Consider the following 26,158-nt stretch of genomic DNA (forward strand, 5'->3'; position numbering starts at 1 on the left):
TTCCAGGCATGTCCCACCGGGAGGAGACCCCGGGGAAGACCCAGGACACACTGGAGAGACTATGTCTCTCGGCTGGCCTGGGAACGCCTCGGACTCCCCCCGGAAAAGCTGGAGGAAGTGTCTGGTGTGAGGGAAGTCTGGGCATCCCTGCTGAGGCTGCTGCCCCCGCGACCCGGGAACGGATAAAGCGGGAGAAGATGACATTTTTCAGCTGAAACTGAGAACGAAACTCCAGATTTCTTTTTTTCTCAGAACATAACATGTCTAATTTGTTCCTTTAACTGAGCTCTCCAAGTAAAAGCTGCCCCACATTTTTATCCAGTGTGAATACGCTGATGACGCCTTAGATCAAATTGTTGGGTAAAAGCTGCCCCACACTGATCACATCTGTAAGGCTTATCTCCAGTGTGAATACGCTGATGACGTCTAAGATCATATTGTTGGGTAAAAGATGCCTCACACTGATCACATCTGTAAGGCTTAAATCCAGTGTGAATACGCTGATGACGCCTTAGATCACCTTGTCGGGTAAAAGCTGCCCCACACTGATCACATCTGTACGGCTTCTCTCCAGTGTGAATACGCTGATGACTCATTAGATGACTTTGTCGGCTGAAAAATTCCCCACACTGATCACATCTGTAAGGCTTAAATCCAGTGTGACTACGCTGATGACTCCTCAGACAACCTTGTTGGGTAAAAGCTGCCCCACACTGATCACATCTGTAAGGCTTAACTCCAGTGTGAATACGCTGATGACTCCTTAGATTACCTTGTTGGGTAAAAGCTGCCCCACACTGATCACATCTGTAAGGCTTCTCTCCAGTGTGAATACGCTGATGATTCCTTAGATCACCTTGTTGGGTAAAAGCTGCCCCACACTGATCACATCTGTAAGGCTTATCCCCAGTGTGAATACGCTGATGACTCCTTAGATTACCTTGTTGGTTAAAAGCTGCCCCACACTGATCACATCTGTAAGGCTTATTTCCAGTGTGACTACGCTGATGATGCCTTAGATCACATTGTTGGGTAAAAGCTGCCCCACACTGATCACATCTGTAAGGCTTATCCCCAGTGTGAATACGCTGATGACTCCTTAACCTACCTTGTTGGGTAAAAGCTGCCCCACACTGATCACATCTGTAAGACTTATTTCCAGTGTGAATACGCTGATGACTCCTTAGATGACCTTGTTGGGTAAAAGCTGCCCCACACTGATCACATGTGTAAGGCTTCTCTCCAGTGTGGATACGCTGATGACACCTTAGATTACCTTGTCGGGTAAAAGCTACCCCACACTGATCACATCTGAAAGGCTTATTTCCAGTGTGAATACGCTGATGACATCTTAGATGACCTTGTCGGGTAAAAGCTACCCCACACTCATCACATCTGAAAGGCTTATTTCCAGTGTGAATACGCTGATGACACCTTAAATGACCTTGTCGGGTAAAAGCTGCTCCACACTGATCACATTTGTAAGGCTTATCCCCAGTGTGAATACGCTGATGACGCCTTAGATCACCTTGTCGGGTAAAAGCCACACCACACTGATCACATTTGTACGGCTTTTCTCCAGTGTGGATACGCTGATGACCCTTTAAAATAGTTGATGTGGTAAAAGCTGCCCCACACTGTTCACAGGTGTACAGCTTCTCTTCAGTATGAATCCTCTTTCGGACCTTCAGACCTGGTGAAGAGGTGAGGACTTTATCCCTCATATCCCAGCAGTAACTTGTGGTTCTCTCTTTGGCTTTATGTTTCTGTAAGGAAAGAGAAAAAGACTTAGATCCTGTTGTTTGCTGACCGGACAAATCCTTTTTCAGTTCAAGTCAAGTGCTGTCCGTCATGTTCACAGTGAAACAATGAAGTTTTATGTCTGAGTGCTATGTTAAGCATGTTCTGTTATCAATGGCTCTTGACAGCCACAAACTATTTTGTTTTTTTGCACAATAGTTGTCCTTATCTCTTTGATTCACTGTGACCGGAAAAAGTCGGATAAACCATTCAGAAAAAGATCGCTAACTAGCGGTCGCGGGGGGTACTGCACCACGACCAAATGGAGAGACGGAGAAGTCCGAAGGGTTCAATACGGCGTCACGGCTGCGGCGTGTGCTCTGCGTTGGTGTGACGCAGACGCTTAATTCAGCCTTAAGGTCTGATAACACGGAGTGCTCCGACTTCCCTGTCTCTTTAACTTTTTCCGTTCCGAGCTTCTCTTGTACTAGGATCCGTGGCGTTCCGAGGACGACCGTCAGTGTGACCCAGAATAAGCCGCAGAAGCTCCAGCCTCCTGGACCCGTGAAGCCCACGCACCCGGCGACCAAACGGGACGAGCCGCATGTTCCAACGGACGGAACCAGCCCCCGTGCGCAGCGTGGCAGCGTGAGAGGTCCGTGGCCAGGGCAGAGGGAGCCCGGCTCAAGGCGGCGCTGCATCAACTGTCCTTTTCTTTCCAGAGTTGAAAGGAGTTTCTGTACCCGAATGCTCGGACTGAAAAAGCCTGGCAGGAAACGTAGATCAGCACCTGGAAAGGCTTGCAGCCCCTCCGGACCCGGAGCCAAGGAGGACGTGAGGCTGTGTTGGGCAATTAGTCAGTTAATTTAGAGCGGTTTAAAGGTATAGTCTGTAATCCTATTCAAAAGCATTTATTGTTATACTGGGTGAAATGGTCCTTCCATCCTGAGAGTAAGAGTAAGAGTAAGCCAGTGAATAATGTGTTCAGAAAAAGGAAAAAAATCTGACCTCTCTGACAGCTTTAATTCTTGTAAAAACTCTGAACAATCTGTTTTTTGCGCACCGATTGGTCAGAGGACCAGAGGATTGGCAGGGGGGAAAGAACCAATCAGATGCCTTCATTTTAAGTCCCGCCCACGCCCCCCTCTGTCCCATGCGCGCACTCGTCACGTTGAAAATCTTGCCGGAAAACTTCACACCCTCGAGTCACGTTTGCTGAAGAATGGCAGAGAAAACGCAGCCAAAAATACCACCTCCAGCGTTAATTGTAACGACTCACCCTGCTAAAAAGGCTAAAAAAAGAAAGCCGGAGGAAGAAAAGGCTGTGACGAAAAAGGCTTTGGATAAGGCCAGAAGACAAACCAGGGTGAACATCGGCACAGCTTTTGAACGGTGGAGACAACTGAAGGAGCTGAAGGGCTTCAAAAGTGATGCAGAGGTCGCTATCTTTCTGTTGGACAGGTAATTATTGGTTTTGCTTCGGGGGGGATTTGTTATTTTCATGAAATGTGTAACGTTAGCCAACTTAGCTAAGTTACTTTTGTAGCTCGTATTAGCCCAATGCTAGCATTAGCTTCTCTGTCGGTGTAAGCCTGTAACGTTACAGGTCGTCGGTACTGCTTATCTCTAGCTTATAGGATATGACATTTTGATCATATTGCACAGCCATAGTCGCCAGTGTCTGCATTATAATTGTGATAAAATGACGTTGATATATTGGCTTTGAACGGGACGTTTTACAACGTGGTGATGTAGCATATTTGTGTTTATGTAGCTATGAGAAGGTTCCATCAACTTCCATGCCGTGGAAACACAAATTGATGAGACCCCCTCCCCCACCTGTTTCAACTATTGTTTCGGAGACTGTCCGACCAGTGAGTGTTGCCGCTATGAACATGGCTTAGGTAGGATATATCCATGTTTAAACATTATTGTATTTTGCTTTAGGAGATTGTTTCAGCAAGCCAACTCTGTGCATAGAGTCCCAGGTCACAATCATCACTTAAATTATTATGACTGGACAAAGAGCCATAACTACACTCAATACTGCTAAATACTCAAACTGACTTTTTCTATGTGCAATACTGACCGAACCGAGCAATACCTGCCATAGAATCGTGCAATACCTGCAAAATGTGAATACTGTATGTTGTCTTCCTGTTTGTGTCCTTTTAGAGATTATTTATTTTTATAGTTGTTGTTCTAATATATCTATTTTTTAAACCATGCACCTTGAAGAAGATAGCATCCAATTTCGTTGTACCTGTACAAATGACAATAAAGACATTCTATTCTATTTTAAAATACTGTACATTGTAAGGTAATATGAATGTATCAGTAAACTTATAATCTTTTTTCTTATGGCAGATATGGCATGGTGTACAATACAAAGTCCAGGAAGTGGAGCCTTTACACACTAAAGGTGGAAAAGGACTACAGGTACATTGTGGACCTCCAAAGTGCGATTCTGCGGCGCAGGTTGTCCGCTACTGGGGGTCTGCCACGGACCGCAAGAAAGAGGCCTGACGATCTGCGTCAACATGGGGTTCTGTCAGATGTCCCTGCCCCGTCAACGCAGGAGCTTTTGCAGAGTCAACTCAGCAGAGGGCTAGGTGAGTTTTCTTACAGTGTTGTAGCTTGATCATGAAGTGCTAACATACTTATGTGGAAAAGGTAATTTGAAAAATCCATATCATAACTTATGATCTAAAATACAGGTGCATATCCAAAAATTGTAATATTATGGAAAAGTTCAATATTTTTTTGTAAGATATTTCAGGAAAAGAAAAATAAATAAAATATGTATATCATTCATTCATTCATTCATTATCTTACCCGCTTTATCCCTTGCGGGGTCACGGGGGTCTGCTGGAGCCTATCCCAGCTCATTTTAGGTGAGAGGCGGGGGTTACACCCTGGACAGGTCACCAGTCCATCACAGGGCCACATATAAACACACAAACCATGCTCACAATCACACTCACGCTCACACCTACGGGCAATTTAGAATCATCAATTAACCTACTATGCATGTTTTTGGACTGTGGGAGGAAGCCGGAGTACCCGGAGAGAACCCACGCAAGCACGGGGAGAACATGCAAACTCCACACAGAAAGGCCCCTGCCGGGCCTGGGAGTCGAACCGGGGACCTTCTTGCTGTGAGGCAACAGTGCTAACCACTAAGCCACCGTGCTGCCTAAAAATATGTATATGTTACGGTTAATGTAGGAAAACGGCTATTTTGCAAAATAGCCGGCTAATGTGCAAAATAACCGGCAGGGCAGTGAATATGTAAAATAGCCGGCCAAACAGTGAATGTGTAAATTAGCCAGCTAATGTGCAAAATAACCATCAGGGTGGGCAGGGCTAATGTAGAAAAACGGCTATTTTGCAAAGTACATACATTTTTAAGTTCATGGTGCGCGGACATCACATTTTTAATCATCTCTCCAGTCTCGATGCTCCGGTCAACTCGAGGCAATTGTCTCAAGCTGACCGGATCATGCCGTGGCAATCATAGCAATTATTCTGAGTTCAAATCCCATGCAGTATATTCCTCAATTGAGTATTCCAAAACGAATAATGCAAACTACAGATCACGTCATTGGCACTCCAGAATAGAGCGCCACCGATGTGGCAAAGCGCAGTGGAGTGCGCTCTGAATTTGGGCACATCATCTCTACCAGCCTTATAGGTCTGGGAAATGTACTCACAAATATCCAGTGTGACAGTCTTTGTGAGGAAAGATCTATTCCCACCTTCTCTTTGCACCTCAAAAACAGACAAACAGTTGTTGCGTCCCGAATCGCGCAAACCTGAAGCGCGCGCATGATGAGATGAGGTGTCTCCTCCTCCTCCATTTGCACAAATTGAATAAACCAAAACAAACTAAGCAAACGTAATTCATTTGGTAGATAGAGTCCAGTAACTACACTACAGAATAGCCTACAGTTCAGCTGAATGGATGAAATTCGCGCTTCAAACCAGTCACTTACAGTCGCCAATCAGTGCAGTTGGTGCGTAGCAGCCAATGGAAGAAGCCCATATGCTGCACATGCTTGTTGTAGACAAGGCTATTTATGGCTGTTGAAGAAGCCTAACGTTACACTGCCCGAAAAAGTGTCGGGTCTGACACATCCACAGCATTAACCAGCTACTGCCGTTTTTCTACATTAGCTGCCCTGACGGTTATTTTGCACATTAGCCGGCTATTTTGCAAAATAGCCGTTTGGCCGGCTATTTTACATATTTACCGCCCTGCCGGTTATTGTGCACATTAGCCGGCTATTTTGCATTATAGCCGTTGTTCTACATTAACCGTAACATATACATTTTTTCAGACACCAAGAAAATATCTCGATATTTTTGTTTTTCTGTACTTTCTAAAATATCTTACAAAAATATTGAACTTTTCCATGATATTCTAACGTTTTGAGATGCACCTGTAGTTATCTAAACAAAGCCAAGGATAAACCACTTACAAAACTGTCATGAATGTTTGTTACTGTGTGAAATGGAAACATAGTTGAAGTGTTGTCATTCATTGTGTCTTTGAAATGCAGTAATTGTTGTCAGATGTCTAATTGTGATATTCCCCCTAAAGGTAAATCACTGCCCAAGGACTAGATGGCCACAGCTCACAATGACACCTCATGCAAAGCCTGATCTGTCAGCCGTCCATGGACACGGCTTTTCTTGTGTAAATACAGATTTGACACCCAGAGGTGGCAAAACTATAGATACTTGTGTAAAAATAGTATTTATGATTGTTCTATTTTGTATTTTTTTTTAAATACAACAAAGTGTTATACCACATTCGTTGTCATTATTCATTTAGCATGTAAGAAGGTGAGAAATGTAATAGCTTTATGCTATATAAACTATATATATATATGAATAATTATATTCTTTTTAGAAACAAAAACACATTTTTTCCTGAGCAGGATTTAAAGCTCCAAATTAATAATATTGAAATCCAACAGGTTTCATGTGTCAAATTTCTTGGTGTACTAGTAGTGGATGAAAGATTGACCTGGGGAAAACATATTGAGTATGTATGCAAAAAAAATTATGAAATCCTATGGTATTAGAAGAAGAGTTTCTTTCTTTGTTAATCAGTCATGTCTCATGATATTATATTATAGTCTAATTTATCCATACTTGACGTATTGCAACATTGTTTGGGGCGTTTCTTATTCTTCGTACCTTAACCCATTATTTTTAATTCAGAAAAGATTCTAGGGAATGATTTCATATTCTACTCATCAAGCACCTTCTGCACCCTTATTTAGCATATTTAAATTATTATCAATTTTTTCTATTAACAAGTTTCAAACATGCCTGTTTATGTTTAAGTTCATTCATTTCAAACAAGACATTCCAGGCACTTTTCATAATTTTTTTCTGTTATCATCAGATATTCATTCTTATTCAGTTATAGGTGGGAAGAACTTTCATTTACCTCTTTGTCGTACCTGCAGTCACCAATCCTTTATCAAATTCCATGGCCCTCAACTCTGGAACTGTTTAGATAGATCTCTTAAGTTAGCGTCATCCTTAAAAATGTTTAGGACCAGCTTGGTGGGGTATCTTTTATTTAGACAATATTAACAGGCTATTCTTACTGAAATGAAATTGCCATTTCATGGATATTTTTGTTTGTGTACTTATTGTATTTTTCTTTGTTTCTTTTACCTTTTCTTTTTTCCTTTCTATTCTTTTGCTATTGACTGATTTGTTTTGGTGATTTTGTATTGATTTTTTATAAGCCCTTCTGGCTTCTTTTCCACTCCTGCACAAATTATTTGTCCTTATTGTGTTATCACTGTGCAAAAAAAAAATAAATAAAAAAAATAAATAAATAAATAAAATGCTAAAATAGTAAAGGAAAGGCATTTATCGTTTTCTATTTTTTATTCAAATATGACAAAATATAAAGAACTTTGGACTTTGTACTTCATTGCAAATTTTACAAGAACAATAACAATAAAGCAGTACACAGTATAAACTGCAGGGCTCAAGACAATTGGTTTACACCCTACTAGGGATGAAACGTATATACTGTCCATGTGGATCTGGGTAGCGGTCTCTTATTTTCCAGACACAGCAACTAGGAACTACTACTCTGTGCCCAGCTCCCTGTGCCCCATATTGCCACACAACATATTGACGGTATGCTGCGTAGCGGAACTGTTTGTTGCTCTCTCCTGGGTCTGGAAGATCCTCCACAGCCCGGACATCATTCCAGATCCTGCTGGCAAGCCGTAAGACCCCCTCCTGCAAAATGTATACCTCCATGTGAGGCAGCATGGAAATGCAGGAGTCGTGTTGTTGCCCACAGCACAATCTCTCTACATCTGTGGGCATCTCAGGGCAGTTTCAGCACACACACCAAATGGGTTGACCTGGAGCTGGAGAGCATGGTGGAGCAGCATCTCCTGATGATGTGATGTGCAGGAGATCAAACATGAGGCTTGGGCTTGGGTCAACTGATGGGATTCTTCCAAACTCATTGTTTGAATTCTGGCCTGTAAGGAAATAGTCAAATCATCAAGAAGATTAGACTTTATTGTCTTCTAAGAAGAATTTTGTGTCCACAGTCATGCCAGGTCATCATTTATAGTTATTGGTAATATGAAATAAAAATCACAATCTGAGCTAAGCTACCGCGATTAACTTGACAAAAACTACAGAGCAGGTGAACAAGCCAATGTATATGTCCGTGTGTGTGTGTGTATGTATGTATGTGTGGCTATATGTATGTGTGGCTATGTGTGTGTGTATATATATACACACATGTATGTGTGGCTGTGGCTGTGTATGTGTGGCTGTGTGTGTGTGTGTGTGTGACCAGGGGCCGACAAGGAAGAACCATGACCATGGGAAGAGGCAGCCAGGGATCCCATGGCGGTGGACCGGGACCACCGGCGGACCACCCGGTCCGGGCCGGACACGTGGCCAGGAGGCCCTCACCCCCCAGGCCAACGACCCCCACCCGGCGGGAGGCCAGCCTGCCCGGAGAGACAGAGGCCACCAATGCGGGCAGGTGCACCCGCCCCTACGACAGCGGACCCCCAGGACCGGAGACGGGTCCGGAGAGAGGGAACCCCCCAACAGGGAGATACCCACGCGGGCCCGACAATGGAGGGCCCCAGACACAGGCATCCCATTCATCCATCCATTCACTCATCAGATTCCTATAATAATAATAATAATAATAATAAAATATACTAACAATAATAATAATAATACCACCAGTAATATGAATAACCATCTTTGTATAGTAATAATATTAATAAACAAGCCTATCTCTGCCACCACCTGTCTCTCTCGATTTGCGTGGTTCATAGAAACTTCTCACAACAGAGCCTTCAGGCCATAGTTCTGGGTTGTACATCTCCATAACGTCATTGCATTCCGCACACACTTTAAACGCGCTGCATCTGTTTTTTTCGCAGTGACAATACGCTCACATTTAACGTCACGACCAAGTTGTGTTGCTAGATGCTCAGATAGTGTCTCTGCGTCTAGATCAGGTGCAAATCTGGTGTCGAAGACTCTTACCATCTTTGTGCGGATCACTTTTATATTTCCATGGGCAGCGGTACCGATGATCGGCTTAGAAGCCCACCGTTTGGGTTCTACACTGGCGCGATGTTTTGGGGTGACAGGTTGGGTCCCAGCATTAATCCTCTTCGGTCGACCAAGTTTCACAACTTTAGAACAAGTAGGTGAGCTGCCCGCAGCTCCACCATGGCTCACGCCGGGCTTTATGATCCCGGGTGCGGTAGGCAGGTCAGCACGGGTCGCGTCTCCTGCAGAAGAAGACCCGGTGGCGCACACGTCCTCTCCCAACATTGAATCATCCACACCTGCCGGGTTGTCCCTCTGCGTGATGCTGCGGGGAGGTTCAGCAACGCCCGGCACAGCCTGCTCTCTACAACTCGCTTCCAAACTACGCTCAACAGCGCAAACTCTGCTGTCAATAATAGCAGTCACCGTGCGTAAATCCTCGCCGATATCTGTCTGAAGTTTCAGCGTGTGACTTAGTACAGAGACCTCGTTGTGCAGGCGCTCAATGCTGCCCAGCAGGTTGGAAACGTCTAGGTTGTTAAATGACACAGGTGGCAGTTCATCCAGATAATGAGAGACAAACCGGGGGATATTTTCCCCACATTCGTTTAAAACTTTTAGGCAACTTCTAATATTGTTGACGTCCTTGTGTTCAAACAGAACTTTTTTAGAGGACTCGATCCACTGAGAGTCGAAGGTGTTTGAGGTTAAGAGGAGCAGTTCATCTTGGGTCATAGTTTGTGTATTGAGTCTTACACATTGTGGATGTCCGCGATCACCTGTGCTGACTTTATTTTAAAAGACAACTTTACAGAACTGGTTTTTCGCTGCAAAATCTATTTTAAGGTTTTTCTGTTCAGACACAGTTATGGGATGTTTTAGGATCTGGCTTTAATCTCCAGTCCTCGTCCCATACGTATGCGTACGCCAGTCTTGGTGTGTGCGTGAAAGACAGCAACTTTCTACGTTCAAATCAATTTTTGTATATCTGACCGTGACCGTAAAAAGTGGCGTATGCACGTTTTTTTCTGCGCCGCACGTTTTGTACATGAGGCCCCTGATCACTAAAGCAGAAGGAATTTCTCGGCTCACTTATGCCGCTATTTCTTTACATTTAGATAATAAGATAAGTAAAACTGTTGACCAGATAATCTTCAATTTTATCTGGAAAAAAATTACACACATTATATAAGAAAGAGTGTTGTAATGAACAATTATGACAATGGAGGGCTTAATTTCTTAGATTTTACCAACTTAAACAGTACATTTAAAATTAATTGGGCTAAACATTTTCTTAAAAACCCTACCTCAATTTGGAATTTTATTCCACATTACATCTTCTCTCCGTTTGGAGGTCTTAAGTTTTATTCTAAGCTGCAACTACAATGTAGGCAAACTTCCAGTTAAGCTCAGCTCCTCCTGGCCTGGGCTCATATATATATATATATATATATATATATATATATATATATATATATGCATAACTTTTCGCCACACACTCACCTCTGCCACAACTGGACTATATTTTAGTTTGCACTTTACATGATATTTGTTTAAAAACCTTATATTTCATGTTTATTTTAATATTATGAATGTGCTTTTATTGTGTGGTTGATTTTTTATGTTTATGTTTTGATGAGCTGCTGGACGGTTGAATTTCCCTTTGGGGATGAATAAAGTTCTATCTATCTATCTACTGGAATCATCTGGAATAATAGAGATATCATTTCAAAAAACAGATCAGTTTTCTTTGAGACTTTGAGGTTTCAGAGTCAGATTTGGCTGGTGAGACAGCCGTTTAATGAGGAGGGGTCACTGCTCTCTTACAATGAATTTTTAACTAGATACAACCTCCAAGTAACCCCAAAGGAATATGCTGTTGTTATTAATGCCATTCCAACAGGCACCTTGATGTTATTTAGAGGTAAACACATGCCTTCACTTGGACATGTTTCTCTCCCTAGTTTTGACTCTCCGGAGGGCAAAATCTGTTTCTCATTACACCCCTGAAATACTAACAGGAAAATACGTGCTGTATTTCAAAGAGACATTGTCTCTATCCCTTATGTTACTACTTATTGGAATCAATTTATTAAAAATATAAACTGGAAGAAAGTGTGGATGCTCCCTCATAAATTTTTAATTGTAAAAAAGGTTAAGGAGGTATCCTTCAAAATTATCCATAAGTATTACCCGGCCAGTCATTATATGCAGAAAAAAAAAAAAAAAACATTAATACAAACTGCTCATTTTATGACCTTTATCCAGAAACTGTTTTACATATGTTTTGGCATTGTTCTTACACAAAAACATTTTGGGCAGAACTCTGTAGATTCATTATTGATCATCTCACCAAAAATGTTTCTTTGTTCTGGGAAAATGTTGGGTTTGGCTTCCTAATATGTCTTAGAGAAGAAGAAAAATGTTACTTTTTAAAAAATCAATTTTTATTCTATTTTGGCAAAAAATGTTATACATAAAAGTAAATTCATTAACAAAAAAAATGTTTTTGCTGTGTTTCAGAAGGAAATGGAAATTTATTTTAAGTAACTTATTGGTTCTTCTAATCAAAAGGCTATTAAGACTGTGAATATGGGGGGCACCCTAGTGGTTATAGAGCTGGAGTCTGGAGGACTCATATATATGTATATATGTTATAATGTAAATATAAATATTACTAAGAATACTATAGAAATATTGATGTAATATAAATACCATGTCATAGCTATCTGTTTCTGGTTATTTTCATATAAAAGTACGTTTTTCAATGTTTATAATTATTCACAAGTATGCAGTGTCATAACTACATCTCTGACGTTCATAAGAAACCAAACTGTTTGAAAATCTGTTGAGAATTGAGCAAGTTATGGTTGTTTAAGCAGTACATGCACCATTAAACACAATGTTATGAGTGAGCGAGCTCTCCTGTGGCAAGATGGCCGCCGTGTGACGACGTCGCAGCAGCAGCGCGGACGAGTCATCTAGCCTTTATATACGTCTATGGTGCCACCCGAATACTGTTCACTGTACGTTGTGATCTTTGTCAATAAAGATGTATTAAAAAAAAGAAGTGGGCTAGGGAGTAAAACAGTTAAATTGTAGCTCTACAAAACGTGGAAAACCAATAGGTAGCATTTTTCGACGAAGCAGCAGAAATCGACAGAACTCCTCCAGACTGCTGCGTCCGTGAGCGCCGCCACATTCATCATTATATATTATATATTCAGACGTAGACCAGTTTAAAAGTCTCTTGGGAAGGTCACGTGTTTGTGTTTTCTGCTGCTCAGTTCAAACTACTGACAATGAAATAAAGCGTTTGGATGATCAGCAGCAACAGAAAGACCGAGGAGGAACGTGCACCGACCTGCAGACCAGCGGAGGAAGAGTCCGCTTTGGTCCTGCTGGACTCCTGGTCCTGGTTCTGACCCCGGTCCTGGATCTGGTCCTGGATCTGATCCCGGTCCATCTCCTCCAAACACGTGGCCACCACTCGAGTGTTTCCTGCTGGTAAATGTAGGATTATCGTACCGGAGACATAAAATGGTCTATTTTGTTTAATAGAGTCTAACAGAAACTCACCTCTTGGTAGCGTCGGTACGGACTGGATTCACGGAACCACGGCAGCTTCTTTTACTGTTTTATTTTTTTCCCTCGCTCGACTTCCGCATCTCTCGGGAGGAGCGTTTCGTTTCAGCCAATCAGAGTCGCTGTTTCGTTTCAGTCAATCAGAGTCGTTGTTTCGTTTCAGTCAATCAGAGTCGTTGTTTCGTTTCAGCCAATCAGAGTCGTTGTTTCGTTTCAGCCAATCAGAGTCGTTGTTTTGAGAAAACGCATCGACGTCACTCGCAGCCTGTTTAGAAAAGCAGGATTGGAAAACACTGTGTGAAAAAAAAAAAAAAAAAAAAAAGGATTGGAAAACACTGGGCTGGTAGCCAAGATGGCGACCTGTGTGTGTTGTCTGCAGCCCCCGGGTCTGGCAGTCAGAAGGCGCGCCGATTTTTTCCAGTGGCCAACCGCGGTACTGCAACTAAAAATCCCATGCGGCCCAGAAAGCTTTTTTCCCATAGACCGCAATAGTAAAAGAGAAGCCTCTAAAACTGTTCACAGGACACCTCCAGCTGTAATCCCCGGCAATTACTAATCTTTATATTCTATATTTTTAAGTCATGGACTTTATATCCGTCAAAAATGTTTTATAACGGCCAGAAAAGTAAAAGAAAAGTCTCTTTCTGGGCGTGACGTCACGGCTGACGTCACAGCCGTGTCCGTGCATTCCACGGATGTTTTATATTAATATATATTATATAATTATATTATATTAATACATTAATAATATATGTAATGCTATACATGTAATAATATACATTAATTAATATATTATATTAATACATATTATATTAATATTCGCGTCATTGCCCCGGGGCATGATGGGAGGCCCCAGAGCATCATGGGAGGTGACTCAACTGCGCATGCTCTATGGGCCGCTGTATGCGGAAGTAAACCCGGAAGTCAGAGATTTTTTCGGCGGATGCGCTGGCTGAGCAGAATGCATTGAAATGAATGGGCGGCCATTTTTGACGTCCGATCCAGTTTCTATAATACATCCATGGTTGTCTGTCTTGTCTTTTTAATCAGCAGACGAGGAGTTATCTTGGTCTGAAGCCTTTATTTTAATAAACAGCCACGACATTCAAGGACAAGGTCTTTTCAAGGACAGATCAGCGGCTCTGGAGAGAGCCAAAAATCTGAAAGGAACCAACATTTACATTAATGAAGATCACACTGATGCTGTTCGTATGAAAAGAAAAGAACTACTCCCCAAGCTGAGGGAGGCACGGGAGAGAGGTGAAATTGCCTATCTGAGGCATGACAAACTAATAATTCGTCCCAACAGCAACCCGAGTTCACATAGATGAAGGTGAACTTGACAGGTATGCGGTTATGTTTTTAAAAGTGAACTTATAACGCCAATGTCACATACTATTAATTTGCCAAAGAAGGGACTGTTGCTTGCTCATCTAAATGTGTGCAGTCTAAGGTACAAAGTACATGAACTATGCAATCTGGCTGAATCAAACAACATTCACGTATTAGCTATATCAGAAACACATCTAGATTCATCAGTTGATGATTCAGAAGTTTCAATACATGGATATAATGTATTCAGAAGAGACAGGGACAAGTATGGTGGCGGAGTTGCCATCTATATTAAAAACAATATCCCAGCTAAAAAGCGATGTGATTTAATGATGAATGGAATTGAAGCTTTATGGTTACAGATACAGGTACCACATCTCAAACCTATATTAATTGGATGCTGTTATAGGCCACCTAGTGCCAATGTGAAGTATCTGGAAGAAATATGTGAAATGTTGGACAAGGCAGCTGACAATAATAATGAAATTTACTTTTTAGGAGATCTGAACATAGATGCATTTAACGAGAAATGTCCCATGTTGAAGAAAATTATGTCTGCTGCTACAATATGTAACCTGTCTCAGGTAGTAACATCAGCAACCAGAACAACTACAAACAAGTTTGCTGTAACAACAACAACATGTATTGATCATATTTATACTAACATGCCCAAACATTGTTCAAAAGCAGTATCAGTCACACTGGGGTGCAGTGATCATAACATGGCTGCAATTGTGCGAAAAACTAGTATACCTAAAGCTGTATCTAAGATAAATTACAGAAGGTCCTATAAAAGGTTTGATCAGGAATTATTTGAAGCAGAGGTGAGGAATGTGCAATGTTCAGATGTATGCAATGAGGAAAATCCAGAAAAAGCACTGAGTATATTTATGAAGATGTTTTTGGAGATTGCTGATAAACATGCTCCAATGAAAAAATGGTCTGCCAGGTCAAACAGTGCACCATGGTTGGATGATGAATTGAGAGGATTGATGGCTCACCGTAATGATGCTGAAAGAAATGCAGATAGAACAGGCTCTCTATCTGATAGGCAACACTACTGTAAACTGAGAAATGCTGTGACAAAACTGAACAATAATAAAAAGAGGGAATATTACCAACTTAAAATAAATGATGCTAAAAATGATGGTAAAAAGCTGTGGAGAACACTGAATAGTATAATGGGAAGAAATCCGAACGTGCAGACCTCTTTCATAGAGACAGAAGGTTCATTTATTACAAAACCATATGAGATTGCTAATTATTTTAATAATTATTTTATAAATAAGGTTGAAAAGTTACGAAATGGCATGTGTACAACAGATAACAATAGGTCAAATATGTCACAGTTTCACAGTGTAGGATAGGTTTCTTTTTACTGTTTAACTCACTCCCCTGTTTTTCCAGATCCTGCCACCCTAATCAGCCAGAGATCCACTCATTCCCTTCACCTGTGCTTCCCCACCCAGCTCCACACCTGGTTTCCCTCATCAGCAGTTCCCCTCATATACCGGCCCATTTCCACCTTCTAGTTTGCCAGATTGTCGTGTGCTTTTGCCTCGCTTTCCAGTCTTCCTGATTTCTGTCCTGTTCCTGTCTGCCTGTAACCCTGCATGATTCTTGGTTTATGGATTTTTGCCTGCCCGTTTTGGTTTTGTTTGCCTGATCTGCCTGACTACCCGGTTTGACCCCTGCCTGCCTTTTGACAAAGATTAAGCCTCTTGGACTCTGATCCTGCCTGGTGTTGTGCATTTGGGTTCTCTGTCCTGTCTGAGCCGTGACAGTACAATCTGGCCAAAGACTGAACCCAGCCAACATGGACCTACCACGTAAGGAAGAGGATTTGTGGGATTTTTTTTATGGGGACCAAGTGGCGTTCTACCACCGTACAGTGAAGGGGACGGGGACATGCCCCCAGTTCCGGCCTGTTGCTGTTCCCGAGGTGGTCCCAGACCCACCCCAGTCCCTTCCCCCTTTCTGGGGAACACGCTTGGCTCTGGGTGGGCCCAGTTCCCTGCAGGCTCAGGGGAGGCAACGACGAAGGCGTCAGCCCCGGCCCCAGCTTGCTCCAGCTCCTGCTCCGGCTCCTGTTCCGGCTCCCCGCATCCTGTCTGCTCCTGTTCCGGCTCCCCGCATCCTGTCTGCTCCTGTTCCGGCTCCCCGCATCCTGTCTGCCCCTGTTCCGGCTCCCCGCATCCTGTCTGCCCCTGTTCCGGCTCCCCGCATCCTGTCTGCCCCTGTTCCGGCTCCCCGCATCCTGTCTGCCCCTGTTCCGGCTCCCCGCATCCTGTCTGCCCCTGTTCCGGCTCCCCGCATCCTTCTGTTCCGGTTCCGGCTCCCCGCATCCTGTCTGCCCCGGTTCCGGCTCCCCGCATCCTGTCTGCCCCGGTTCCGGCTCCCTGCATCCTGTCTGCCCCGGTTCCGGCTCCCCGCATCCTGTCTGCCCCGGTTCCGGCTCCCCGCATCCTGTCTGCCCCGGTTCCGGCTCCCCGCATCCTGTCAGCCCCGACTCTTGTTCCTGAGGCGGCCCCGCAGCCAGTCTCCGTTCCTGAGGCGGCCCCGCAGCCAGTCTCCGTTCCTGAGGCGGCCCCGCCGGTCTCTGTTCTGAAGGTGGTCTCTGTTCCCCTTCCTGAGGCGATCCTGGATGGGTCTGCCGCAGTCCCAGACCGACCCTCTGACCAGTCTGCCGCAGTCCCAGACCGACCCTCTGACCAGTCTGCCGCAGTCCCAGACCGACCCTCTGACCAGCCTGCCAAGCCCCCAGACCGACCCTCTGACCAGTCTGCCGCAGTCCCAGACCGACCCCCTGACCAGTCTGCCGCAGTCCCAGACCGACCCTCTGATCAGTCTGCCGCAGTCCCAGACCGACCCTCTGATCAGTCTGCCGCAGTCCCAGACCGACCCTCTGACCAGTCTGCCGCAGTCCCAGACCGACCCTCTGACCAGTCTGCCGCAGTCCCAGACCGACCCCCTGACCAGTCTGCCGCAGTCCCAGACCGACCCCCTGACCAGCCTGCCATGCCCCCAGACCGACCCTCTGACCAGTCTGCCGCAGTCCCAGACCGACCCTCTGACCAGTCTGCCGCAGTCCCGGACCGACCCTCTGACCAGTCTGCCGCAGTCCCGGACCGACCCCCTGACCAGCCTGCCGCAGTCCCAGACCGACCCTCTGACCAGTCTGCCGCAGTCCCGGACCGACCCCCTGACCAGCCTGCCGCAGTCCCAGACCGACCCTCTGACCAGTCTGCCGCAGTCCCGGACCGACCCCCTGACCAGCCTGCCAAGCTCCCGGACCGACCCCCTGACCAGTCTGCCGCAGTCCCAGACCGACCCCCTGACCAGCCTGCCGCAGTCCCAGACCGACCCCCTGACCAGCCTGCCGCAGTCCCAGACCGACCCCCTGACCAGCCTGCCGCAGTCCCAGACCGACCCCCTGACCAGCCTGCCGCAGTCCCAGACCGACCCCCTGACCAGCCTGCCGCAGTCCCAGACCGACCCCTAGACGAGCCTGCCAAGCCCCCAGACCGACCCGCCTGCCAAGCCCCCAGACCGACCCCCTGACCCGCCTGCCAAGCCACCAGACCGACCCCCTGACCGGCCTGCCAAGCCCCCAGACCGACCCCCTGACCCGCCTGCCAAGCCCCCAGACCGACCCGTAGACGAGCCTGCCAAGCCCCCAGACCAACCCCCTGACCCGCCTGCCAAGCCCCCAGACCGACCCCCTGACCCGCCTGCCAAACCTCCAGACCGACCCCTAGACGAGCCTGCCAAGCCCCCAGACCGAACCCCTGACCCGCCTGCCAAGCCCCCAGACCGACCCCCGGATCCGCCTGTTACGCCCCAAGGGCGACCCCCCCGAACTGCCTCGCCGGTCTGCCCGGCACCGAGGACGGCCCCCGGAGCTTTGGCCATGTGTTGGCCGAGGCCCTCCTCCGGACCCCCTCCTCCTGCCCGGGGTGGGGGGTTTTGGGACATCTGGAATCTGTCCCTTGAGGGGGGGGGGTTCTGTCACAGTTTCACAGTGTAGGATAGGTTTTTTTTTACTGTTTAACTCACTCCCCTGTTTTTCCAGATCCTGCCACCCTAATCAGCCAGAGATCCACTCATTCCCTTCACCTGTGCTTCCCCACCCAGCTCCACACCTGGTTTCCCTCATCAGCAGTTCCCCTCATATACTGGCCCATTTCCACCTTCTAGTTTGCCAGATTGTTGTGTGCTTTTGCCTCGCTTTCCAGTCTTCCTGATTTCTGTCCTGTTCCTGTCTGCCTGTAACCCTGCATGATTCTTGGTTTATGGATTTTTGCCTGCCCGTTTTGGTTTTGTTTGCCTGATCTGCCTGACTACCCGGTTTGACCCCTGCCTGCCTTTTGACAAAGATTAAAGCCTCTTGGACTCTGATCCTGCCTGGTGTTGTGCATTTGGGTTCTCTGTCCTGTCTGAGCCGTGACAAAATAGCATCATTAAAGACTGTGTCATGAGGGGAAAGGAGTGCATGTTGTGGAAGAAAATATAGAAAGAATGTTGTTACATCTATGTGATGACAAACCTCCGGGTACAGACAATCTTGATTGCAAATTACTCAGAATAGCAGCTAAATATATTTCCAAGCCACTATGCCACATATTCAATAAATGCCTGTTGTATGGTGTGTGCCCAGAGATTTGGAAGGAAGCTAAGATTATTCCGTTGCCCAAGAACAAAAGAACCACCTTTAATGGTCCAAATAGTCGACCCATAAGTCTTCTTCCAGTGCTGAGTAAAATTTTTGAAAAAGTTGTATACGCCCAGATCCAAGAATATCTATCAAGTAATGGCCTGATAACTAGCTGTCAACATGCATATAGGCAAGGGCACTCCACAAGTACGGCACTTGCACAAATGACTGATTGGCTAAAGAGTATGGATGATAGAAGGCTTATAGGAGCAATATTGTTAGATTACAGCGCCGCTTTTGATGTTATCGACCATGGTTTGCTGTTGGAAAAACTTAAATGCTATGGTTTTGATGCAGTTGCTCTGTCCTGGATGGAGAGTTACCTGTCAAAAAGAAAACACAGGGTGTATTTCAATGGAAGCTTGTCTGATAGTAAGGAGCTGAAGTGTGGGGTTCCTCAAGGAAGCTCCTTGGGTCCCCTCCTTTTCTCAATATTCACTATTCAATTCAATTCAATTTTATTTATATAGCGTCTAATACAACAGATGTCTCTAGACGCTTTCCAGAGATCCAGAACATGAAAATGAACATAAACATAAACATAAACCCCCGAGCAATTATTATATAAACAATGGCAGGTAAAAACTCCCATAGTGGGAGAAAAGCCTTAAGCCAAACAGTGGCAAGGAAAAACTCCCCTTTAGGAGGGAAGAAACCTTGAGCAGGACCAGGCTCATAAGGGGGGACCCTCCTGCCGAAGGCCAGACTGGGGGAGTCAGGGACGTCGACAGCACACAGCAGGCAGGTGGAAGCAGCAGCGGGATGACCAGAGGTGGGGGGGGGCCGTCAGCAGCACACAACAGTCATGTGGAAGCAGCAGCGGGATGACCAGGGGGGGGTGGTTGCGTCAACAGCACACAACAGTCATGTGGAGCAGCAGCGGGATGACCAGAGGGGGGGGGGGGGGGGGGTGTGCAGGCAGGCGGAAGCAGCAACAGCAGACATCCACGTAGGCAGGTGGAAGAAGCAATGGGATGACCAGAGGGGGGGGAGGGCCGGGAACACAGGCCAGAACGCAGCTCCTGAGGCTCCGGCCTGCAAACATACACAAAAGAGAAAAAAAGGGGGGCCGGCACAAGAAACTACAGGAACGATGGACAAAAATGATAGCTATAAGATATTTATAATAAATAAAAATGGTAATGGAGAAGAGAGGCAGGGAAAAGGAGAGGAGAAGAAGGGTGAGAGGCAACGCCCAGCGGATCATGTCGGTGCCCCCCTGCAGCATAAGCCTATAGCAGCATATCTACCGCGAAGCTATGTTTCAGACTAACTATTATAGTTTTGTTCTATAGCTGCAACTATGACTACTGACTCTAACACACTAAAGTTTACACTACCTAGAGATTTACCAACACCAGCTAGAGGTTTACTAAACACTAACTATAGGCTTTACTAAACAGAAAAGTTTTAAGTTTAGTTTTAAAGGTGGAGGTGGTGTCAGCCTCCTTAACCCAGATTGGAAGTTGGTTCCAAAGTAATGGTGCCTGATAGCAGAACAGCACTAATGATTTACCATATATGCTAAATAGATCTAGTGTAGTTATGTATGCAGATGACTCGACAATGTACAGCACGGCATCTACAGTAGCCGAGTTAAATGATATTTTAAATGCTGAAATTAAAGAAGTAGCTGATTGGGTAGCTATGAACAAATTAGTACTGAACATTGGAAAAACTAAATGCATGGTGTTTGGATCTAGACATATGTTGGATGGTGATCCTCAATTAAACCTATCACTGGCCGGGATGCCAGTGGAACAGGTAAAATAGGTCAAACTACTTGGAGTTATACTAGAACCTAAACTAAATTGGACGAAGCAAATTGATGCTATAGTGACTAGAATGGGGAGGAGCATTGCAATAACTAGGAAATGTTCCAAATATATAACATTAAATACTCTGAAGTTAGTAACCCAAACTCTAGTCTTAGCACACCTTGAGTACTGCCCAGTCATTTGGTCATCAGCTACCAAGAAGGACATACAGAAATTGCAAACAGCACAGAACAAAGCTGCCAGGTTAGCTCCCCAGTGCTCTAATCGGACACATGTTGACGATATGCACAGCAATTTATCATGGCTTACTGTTGAGAATAGATTACACTCTCGTATTCTCTCTTTTTTCAGAAATGTTTTAATTGACAAAAAACCCCAGTATTTCTTTGACCAGGTAGGATATGTAAGAGATGTGCATAGCCATAGGACTAGACAAGCCAGTGGAGGTATTCTTGTTACCTTCAAACCAAGAACAAATATTTTTAAAAATTCTATTAGTTATAGAGCGATAATGGGATGGAACGCATTGCCTAACACCATAACTAGTATACAAACAAAAATCACCTTTAAAAGAAAGCTAAAGGAACATCTGATGTAGTGTACTATTTTGCAAGGTTTTGAGTCTAATGCAACTGAACTACTGTACTAAAACATGCTGAACAAAACTGTTCAGAGGCAAAGTGTTGTGATGTGATGTTGTGATTTTGGTTTAGTTTTACAAAGTAATTGTATTGAGTTCTACTGCTGTTTATTTTATATTATTTTATTTTTATTTTAGCTTCTTAATTTCTAATTATTGTTTTTTGGTTAAAGGACGATTGTAGAGTAATATGTTTTGGAATGTTTGTCCTTGCTGGACCCCAGGAAGACTAGCTCTTGCCAAGGCAAGAGCTAATGGGGATCCGAATAAACAATAAAACAACAATAAACATTCATTTGTCCGCGGACCTCCTGCGTCCGACTGCCGTGGGGCTACTGCGCATGCTCCTGACTACTGTGGCATGCTGGGAAATGTGGTTTTCCTGTCACATTCCTAACGTCCCATCTTTCCCCCTATAAAAAAATAATATTTAATATACTTACTTCTGACATAAGAAAATATTAAAGTGCAAACTTCAAGTATTCAAAACAACAACTTAGAATCGTGTCAACAATTTTCTTTTTGTTTTAATTTAATACACAAGACTGTGACTTAAAACAGAGGCAGGAATAAAAATCCTGAAAGTCTCTCTTTTTTTTCCGGTAAGTATTAAACTATAAACAGTCCATGTTGCTCCTTTTCAGCAACTTATAATACTAAACATTCTTATTCAGCAACTCTCAATCAACCTGGTAGGTGACTGAATATGTTTCCTAGGTCTAGAGTCTAGACTGTCTTCCTATAGCTGGTGATTTCATCAATCTGAAGAGTCTCTCAGCAGCTGGTGATGCAGACGTTGCAGTTGGACTGTCAGCGTGGTCAGGCCCGCTGTCAGCTGGTTCTGTTGATTCAGCCATGTCCTCCTGAACCGTCTCCTGAGCTGTTGTGTTCTCTCCAGTCGGCTGTAGTTGAAGATCTGTACGGTTCCTCCTCAAAGACAATCCACTCTCCGTCTGGATCCTGTAGGAACGTGCAGGGGTGTTTCTAGACTTCCCGGGGGCAAGAGAGACCATGGGGCCCCCCAGAATCATGATGAATGAAGTCCAGGAACACAGATCAGTAACACAATCTTTTATTGAACAATTAAAATAAATAATAAATAACATAACTTTCTTCATGCAAACGTTGCATACCTACTAACATACAAGTATTATGTGGCTATGAATGTGTTTAGAAGAAAATGGCTGAATTCACTTTACACAGACTTTAATGTGCAGTAAACTTGCTTGATGGCTGACTGGGAGTTTGGGATATAGTGGCAGGCTGGCTTGCCGCACTACTTTTTTATAATCTAACACACATAGGTTACACATTCCCTCTTACCACTGTCACTTTTATTCTTTTCCTCCTCTTCTTGTTTTTTTTTTTCATGTACTGTTCGTTCGGTTAATTTTTTTCAAATTGTGAATCACTATTGTCAGACGTCGACGCCTGCGTGAAGCTGGACCCCCACCCCATGCAAAATTTAGTGAAAATATTCTCAATCATTTGTGCTGCGTTAGTGCTGGTTTGTGCAGAAAGAAATTTCGTTTGTGCTGCTTTAGTTTTGAAGATATCACGTTATATTTCAAAGGTCATTCAAAGTTCACGCAGCCCCCCCGACTTTGTCCAAAATAAACCAAAATGGTCTAGTTTGTTTGTGCTGCGTTTGTGCTGGTTTGTGCAGAAAGAAATTTTGTTTGCGCTGCTTTAGTTTATAAGATATAACCGATTTATGACACGATGACGTCACCGCAGCTCCCCGTGAAGCTGGCCCCCCATCCCACGCAAAACTCAGTGAAAATATTCGCAATCGTTTGTGCTGCGTTAGTGCTGGTTTGTGCAGAAAGAAATTTCGTTTGTGCTGCTTTAGTTTTGAAGATATAACCGGTTTATGACACGATGACGTCACTGCAGCTCCCCGACTCTGTCCAGGTGAAGCCGCTTCACTGAAGCGGTGGAGGGAGCGTCGTTCTCGTGAATGAAATGAGGACATTTCATTTATGAAAAAGGAAGAATGTAAGAGGAGATCTATTTTTGTTTTAGCTGAACACAATTTCAAGGAGTTTCGCTACTGTGCTTTGGTTTTTGATATATAGTAGGCTATACCACAATTTTTAAAGATCCAACAAAATTCACGCAACCCCCGAAATGTTTTTTTTATTTTTTGTCAAATGTGCAACATTCCATCAGACAGAAAACCGGACAAATAATTAATCATAGATAGAAAGCTGTTGTATTGTTTTAAGAACTGTGTTGTGGTCTCATGATAAATTCATAGACAACGTCATGATCCAGCTTTTGCTCTTTGTTTATCAACTCAATGTTCAATAAAGTTTGTTGTATACATTTTAACAATGTTTATCTTGTTTGTGCGGGAAAAACTTGCGTTTTGTAACGTAAACCGTCGTCAAAAAGGTCTTTGTTCTTTAGCTCTAAAATATTAAAATAGTTTTTAAATGGTTCTCAAACCCTGATCTAATATCTGATTTCAAGGTAAGTGTGGAAATGCAATCTAATACAATATAGACTTCTTAGAGCAACATTTCTTGTCTTATTTAGATAATTCTGTAAATTGGCACAATGCAAAAAATTAATTAATAATTAAATTAACATATTTTGTATCTTAAAACTCCCAGATGACTGAAAATCTAGTATAATTTCCACAATTGGGATGTGAAAAAATATTGAAGAAAGGGTAAAGACTACAGAATCACATCAACAGATTTGACACTTACGGTAAGTATATTTTTGGAGTTTCCTACAACCTTATCAAGCATCCTCTTACATGTGTCTTATATTTATATTCCATACCATGTTATTTACCTGGTTCTAAATTAGTTAAAATATTAAATTGATTTATACTAATAGTACGTTTCTCTTTAAACTAGATGCCCAAAGAACCAGCAGTAGGCAGAGATTCCCTCATGAGGAAGCCATAGTGCTGGAGTACTACCAGTTGTAGTACCAGTTATAGTACCAGTTGTATTACCAGTAGTACCAGTTGTAGTACGAGTAGTACCAGTTGTAGTACTAATTATAGTACCAGTTATACCAGTTGTAGTACCAGTAGTACCAGCTATAGTACCAGTTGTACCAGTTATAGTACCATTTATAGTACCAGTTGTACCAGTTGTAGTACCAGTAGTACCAGCTATAGTACCAGTAGTACCAGTTGTAGTACCAGTAGTACCAGTTATAGTACCAGTAGTACCAGTTGTAGTACCAGTTATAGTACCAGTAGTACCAGTTATAGTAACAGTTATACTACCAGTTATACTACCAGTTTTAGTACCAGGTGTAGTAGGTAGGATGTGTGTTAGGTACACAGACAGATATTGCACATGTTATTGTTGTTATTATTATTGTCTGTTGCTACGGTGATCAGCCTGGTTGTACAGTCTGATGGCAGCGGGGAGGACCTGCCTCTCAGTGATGCATGGAGGGAGACGAAGCCGGTCACTTATGGAACTCTCCATGGTGCTGATGGAGCTCTCCATGGTTCTGATGGAGCTCTCCGTGGTGCTGATGGAGCTCTCCATGGTCCTGATGGAGCTCTCCATGGTGCTGATGGATGACAGCTTAGCCACCATCCTCTTCTCCCCCACCACCTCCACAGGATGGAGACTGTAGTACAGGACAGAGCTAGTACTACTACTACTACTACTACTACACTACAGGACAGAGCTAGTACTACTACTACACTACAGGACCGAGCTAGTACTACTACTACAGTACAGGACAGAGCTAGTACTACTACTACAGTACAGGACAGAGCTAGTACTACTACTACAGTACAGGACAGAGCTAGTACTACTACTACAGTACAGGACCGAGCTAGTACTACTACTACAGTACTGGACAGAGCAAGTACTACTACTACTACTACTACTATTATAGTACCAGTAGTACCAGTTGTAGTACCCATTATAGTACCAGTTGTAGTACCAGTAGTACCAGTTGTAGTACCCATTATAGTACCAGTTGTAGTACCAGTAGTACCAGCTATAGTACCAGTAGTACCAGTAGTACCAGTTGTAGTACCATTTATAGTACCAGTTGTTGTACCAGTCAAAGTACATGTTATAGTACCAGTTGTACCAGTTTTAGTAGCAGTAGTTCCACTTATAGTACCAGTAATACCAGTTATAGTACCAGTTGTAGTACCAGTAATACCAGTTGTAGTATCAGTAGTTCCAGATATAATAACAGTTATACTACCAGCGGGGAGGACCTGCCTCTCAGTGATGCATGGAGGGAGACAAAGCCGGTCACTGATGGAGCTCTCCATGGTCCTGATGGAACTCTCCATGGTCCTGATGGATGACAGCTTAGCCACCATCCTCTTCTCCCCCACCACCTCCACAAGATGGAGACTGTAGTACAGGACAGAGCTAGTACTACTACAACACTACAGGACCGAGCTAGTTCTACTACTACAGTACAGGGCACAGCTAGTACTACTACTACAGTACAGGACAGAGCAAGTACTACTACTACACTACGGGACAGAGCTAGTACTACTACTACAGCACAGGACAGATCTAGTACTACTAATACAGCCCAGGACAGAGCTAGTACTACTACTACAGTACAGGGCACAGCTAGTACCAGTTGTAGTACCAGTTATCGTACCAATTACATTACCAGTTATAGTACCAGTTATAGTACCAGTCATAGTACTAGTTATAGTACTAGAAGTACCAGTTGTAGTACCAGTTATAGTACCATTTGCAACTGTGCAGCTCCCCCTGTGGAGAAAGCTGATGATTTTCCATTTGCAGATATTCTTGTGCAGGTTTACTCGTAGTTCCTAGA

The 26,158-nt window shown here is 44.0% G+C and overlaps 2 protein-coding genes across 5 annotated transcripts in view; both read right to left on the reverse strand.

Moving 5' to 3' along the window:
* LOC133422182 (zinc finger protein 501-like) overlaps positions 1 to 26,158 on the reverse strand; it is an 86,508-nt gene that overhangs the window by 45,048 nt on the left and 15,302 nt on the right. The window lies entirely within an intron of this gene.
* Positions 162 to 12,979, reverse strand: LOC133422176 (zinc finger protein OZF-like). 4 transcript variants are annotated; one of them, XM_061712117.1, is made up of 4 exons: positions 12,892 to 12,979; positions 12,677 to 12,816; positions 1,445 to 1,766; positions 162 to 1,276 (listed from the first exon to the last, which is right to left on the reverse strand). In XM_061712117.1, the coding sequence occupies exons 2-4, from the start codon at positions 12,776 to 12,778 to the stop codon at positions 315 to 317; spliced, it is 1,386 nt and encodes a 461-aa protein (XP_061568101.1). In that variant the 5' UTR covers positions 12,779 to 12,816; positions 12,892 to 12,979; the 3' UTR covers positions 162 to 314. The 4 variants fall into 4 exon arrangements, 3 of the variants coding, with proteins under 3 accessions (XP_061568101.1, XP_061568099.1, XP_061568100.1); XM_061712115.1 differs by having other exon boundaries at positions 162 to 1,766; XM_061712116.1 differs by having other exon boundaries at positions 162 to 1,766; positions 12,677 to 12,813; positions 12,892 to 12,960.

This window comes from Cololabis saira, chromosome 21 (assembly GCF_033807715.1).
Source record: "Cololabis saira isolate AMF1-May2022 chromosome 21, fColSai1.1, whole genome shotgun sequence".
In the NCBI taxonomy this organism is placed as follows: Eukaryota; Metazoa; Chordata; class Actinopteri; order Beloniformes; family Belonidae; genus Cololabis; species Cololabis saira.

Excerpts from the sequence above, each read along its gene's own strand:
- LOC133422176 (XM_061712115.1), bottom strand. The coding sequence starts at position 12,778 with ATGGACCGGGATCAGATCCAGGACCAGATCCAGGACCGGGGTCAGAAC. Across the intron at positions 1,767-12,676 it reads CTTCCTCCGCTGGTCTGCAG|AAACATAAAGCCAAAGAGAG; the intron begins GTCGGTGCACGT and ends CTTTCCTTACAG.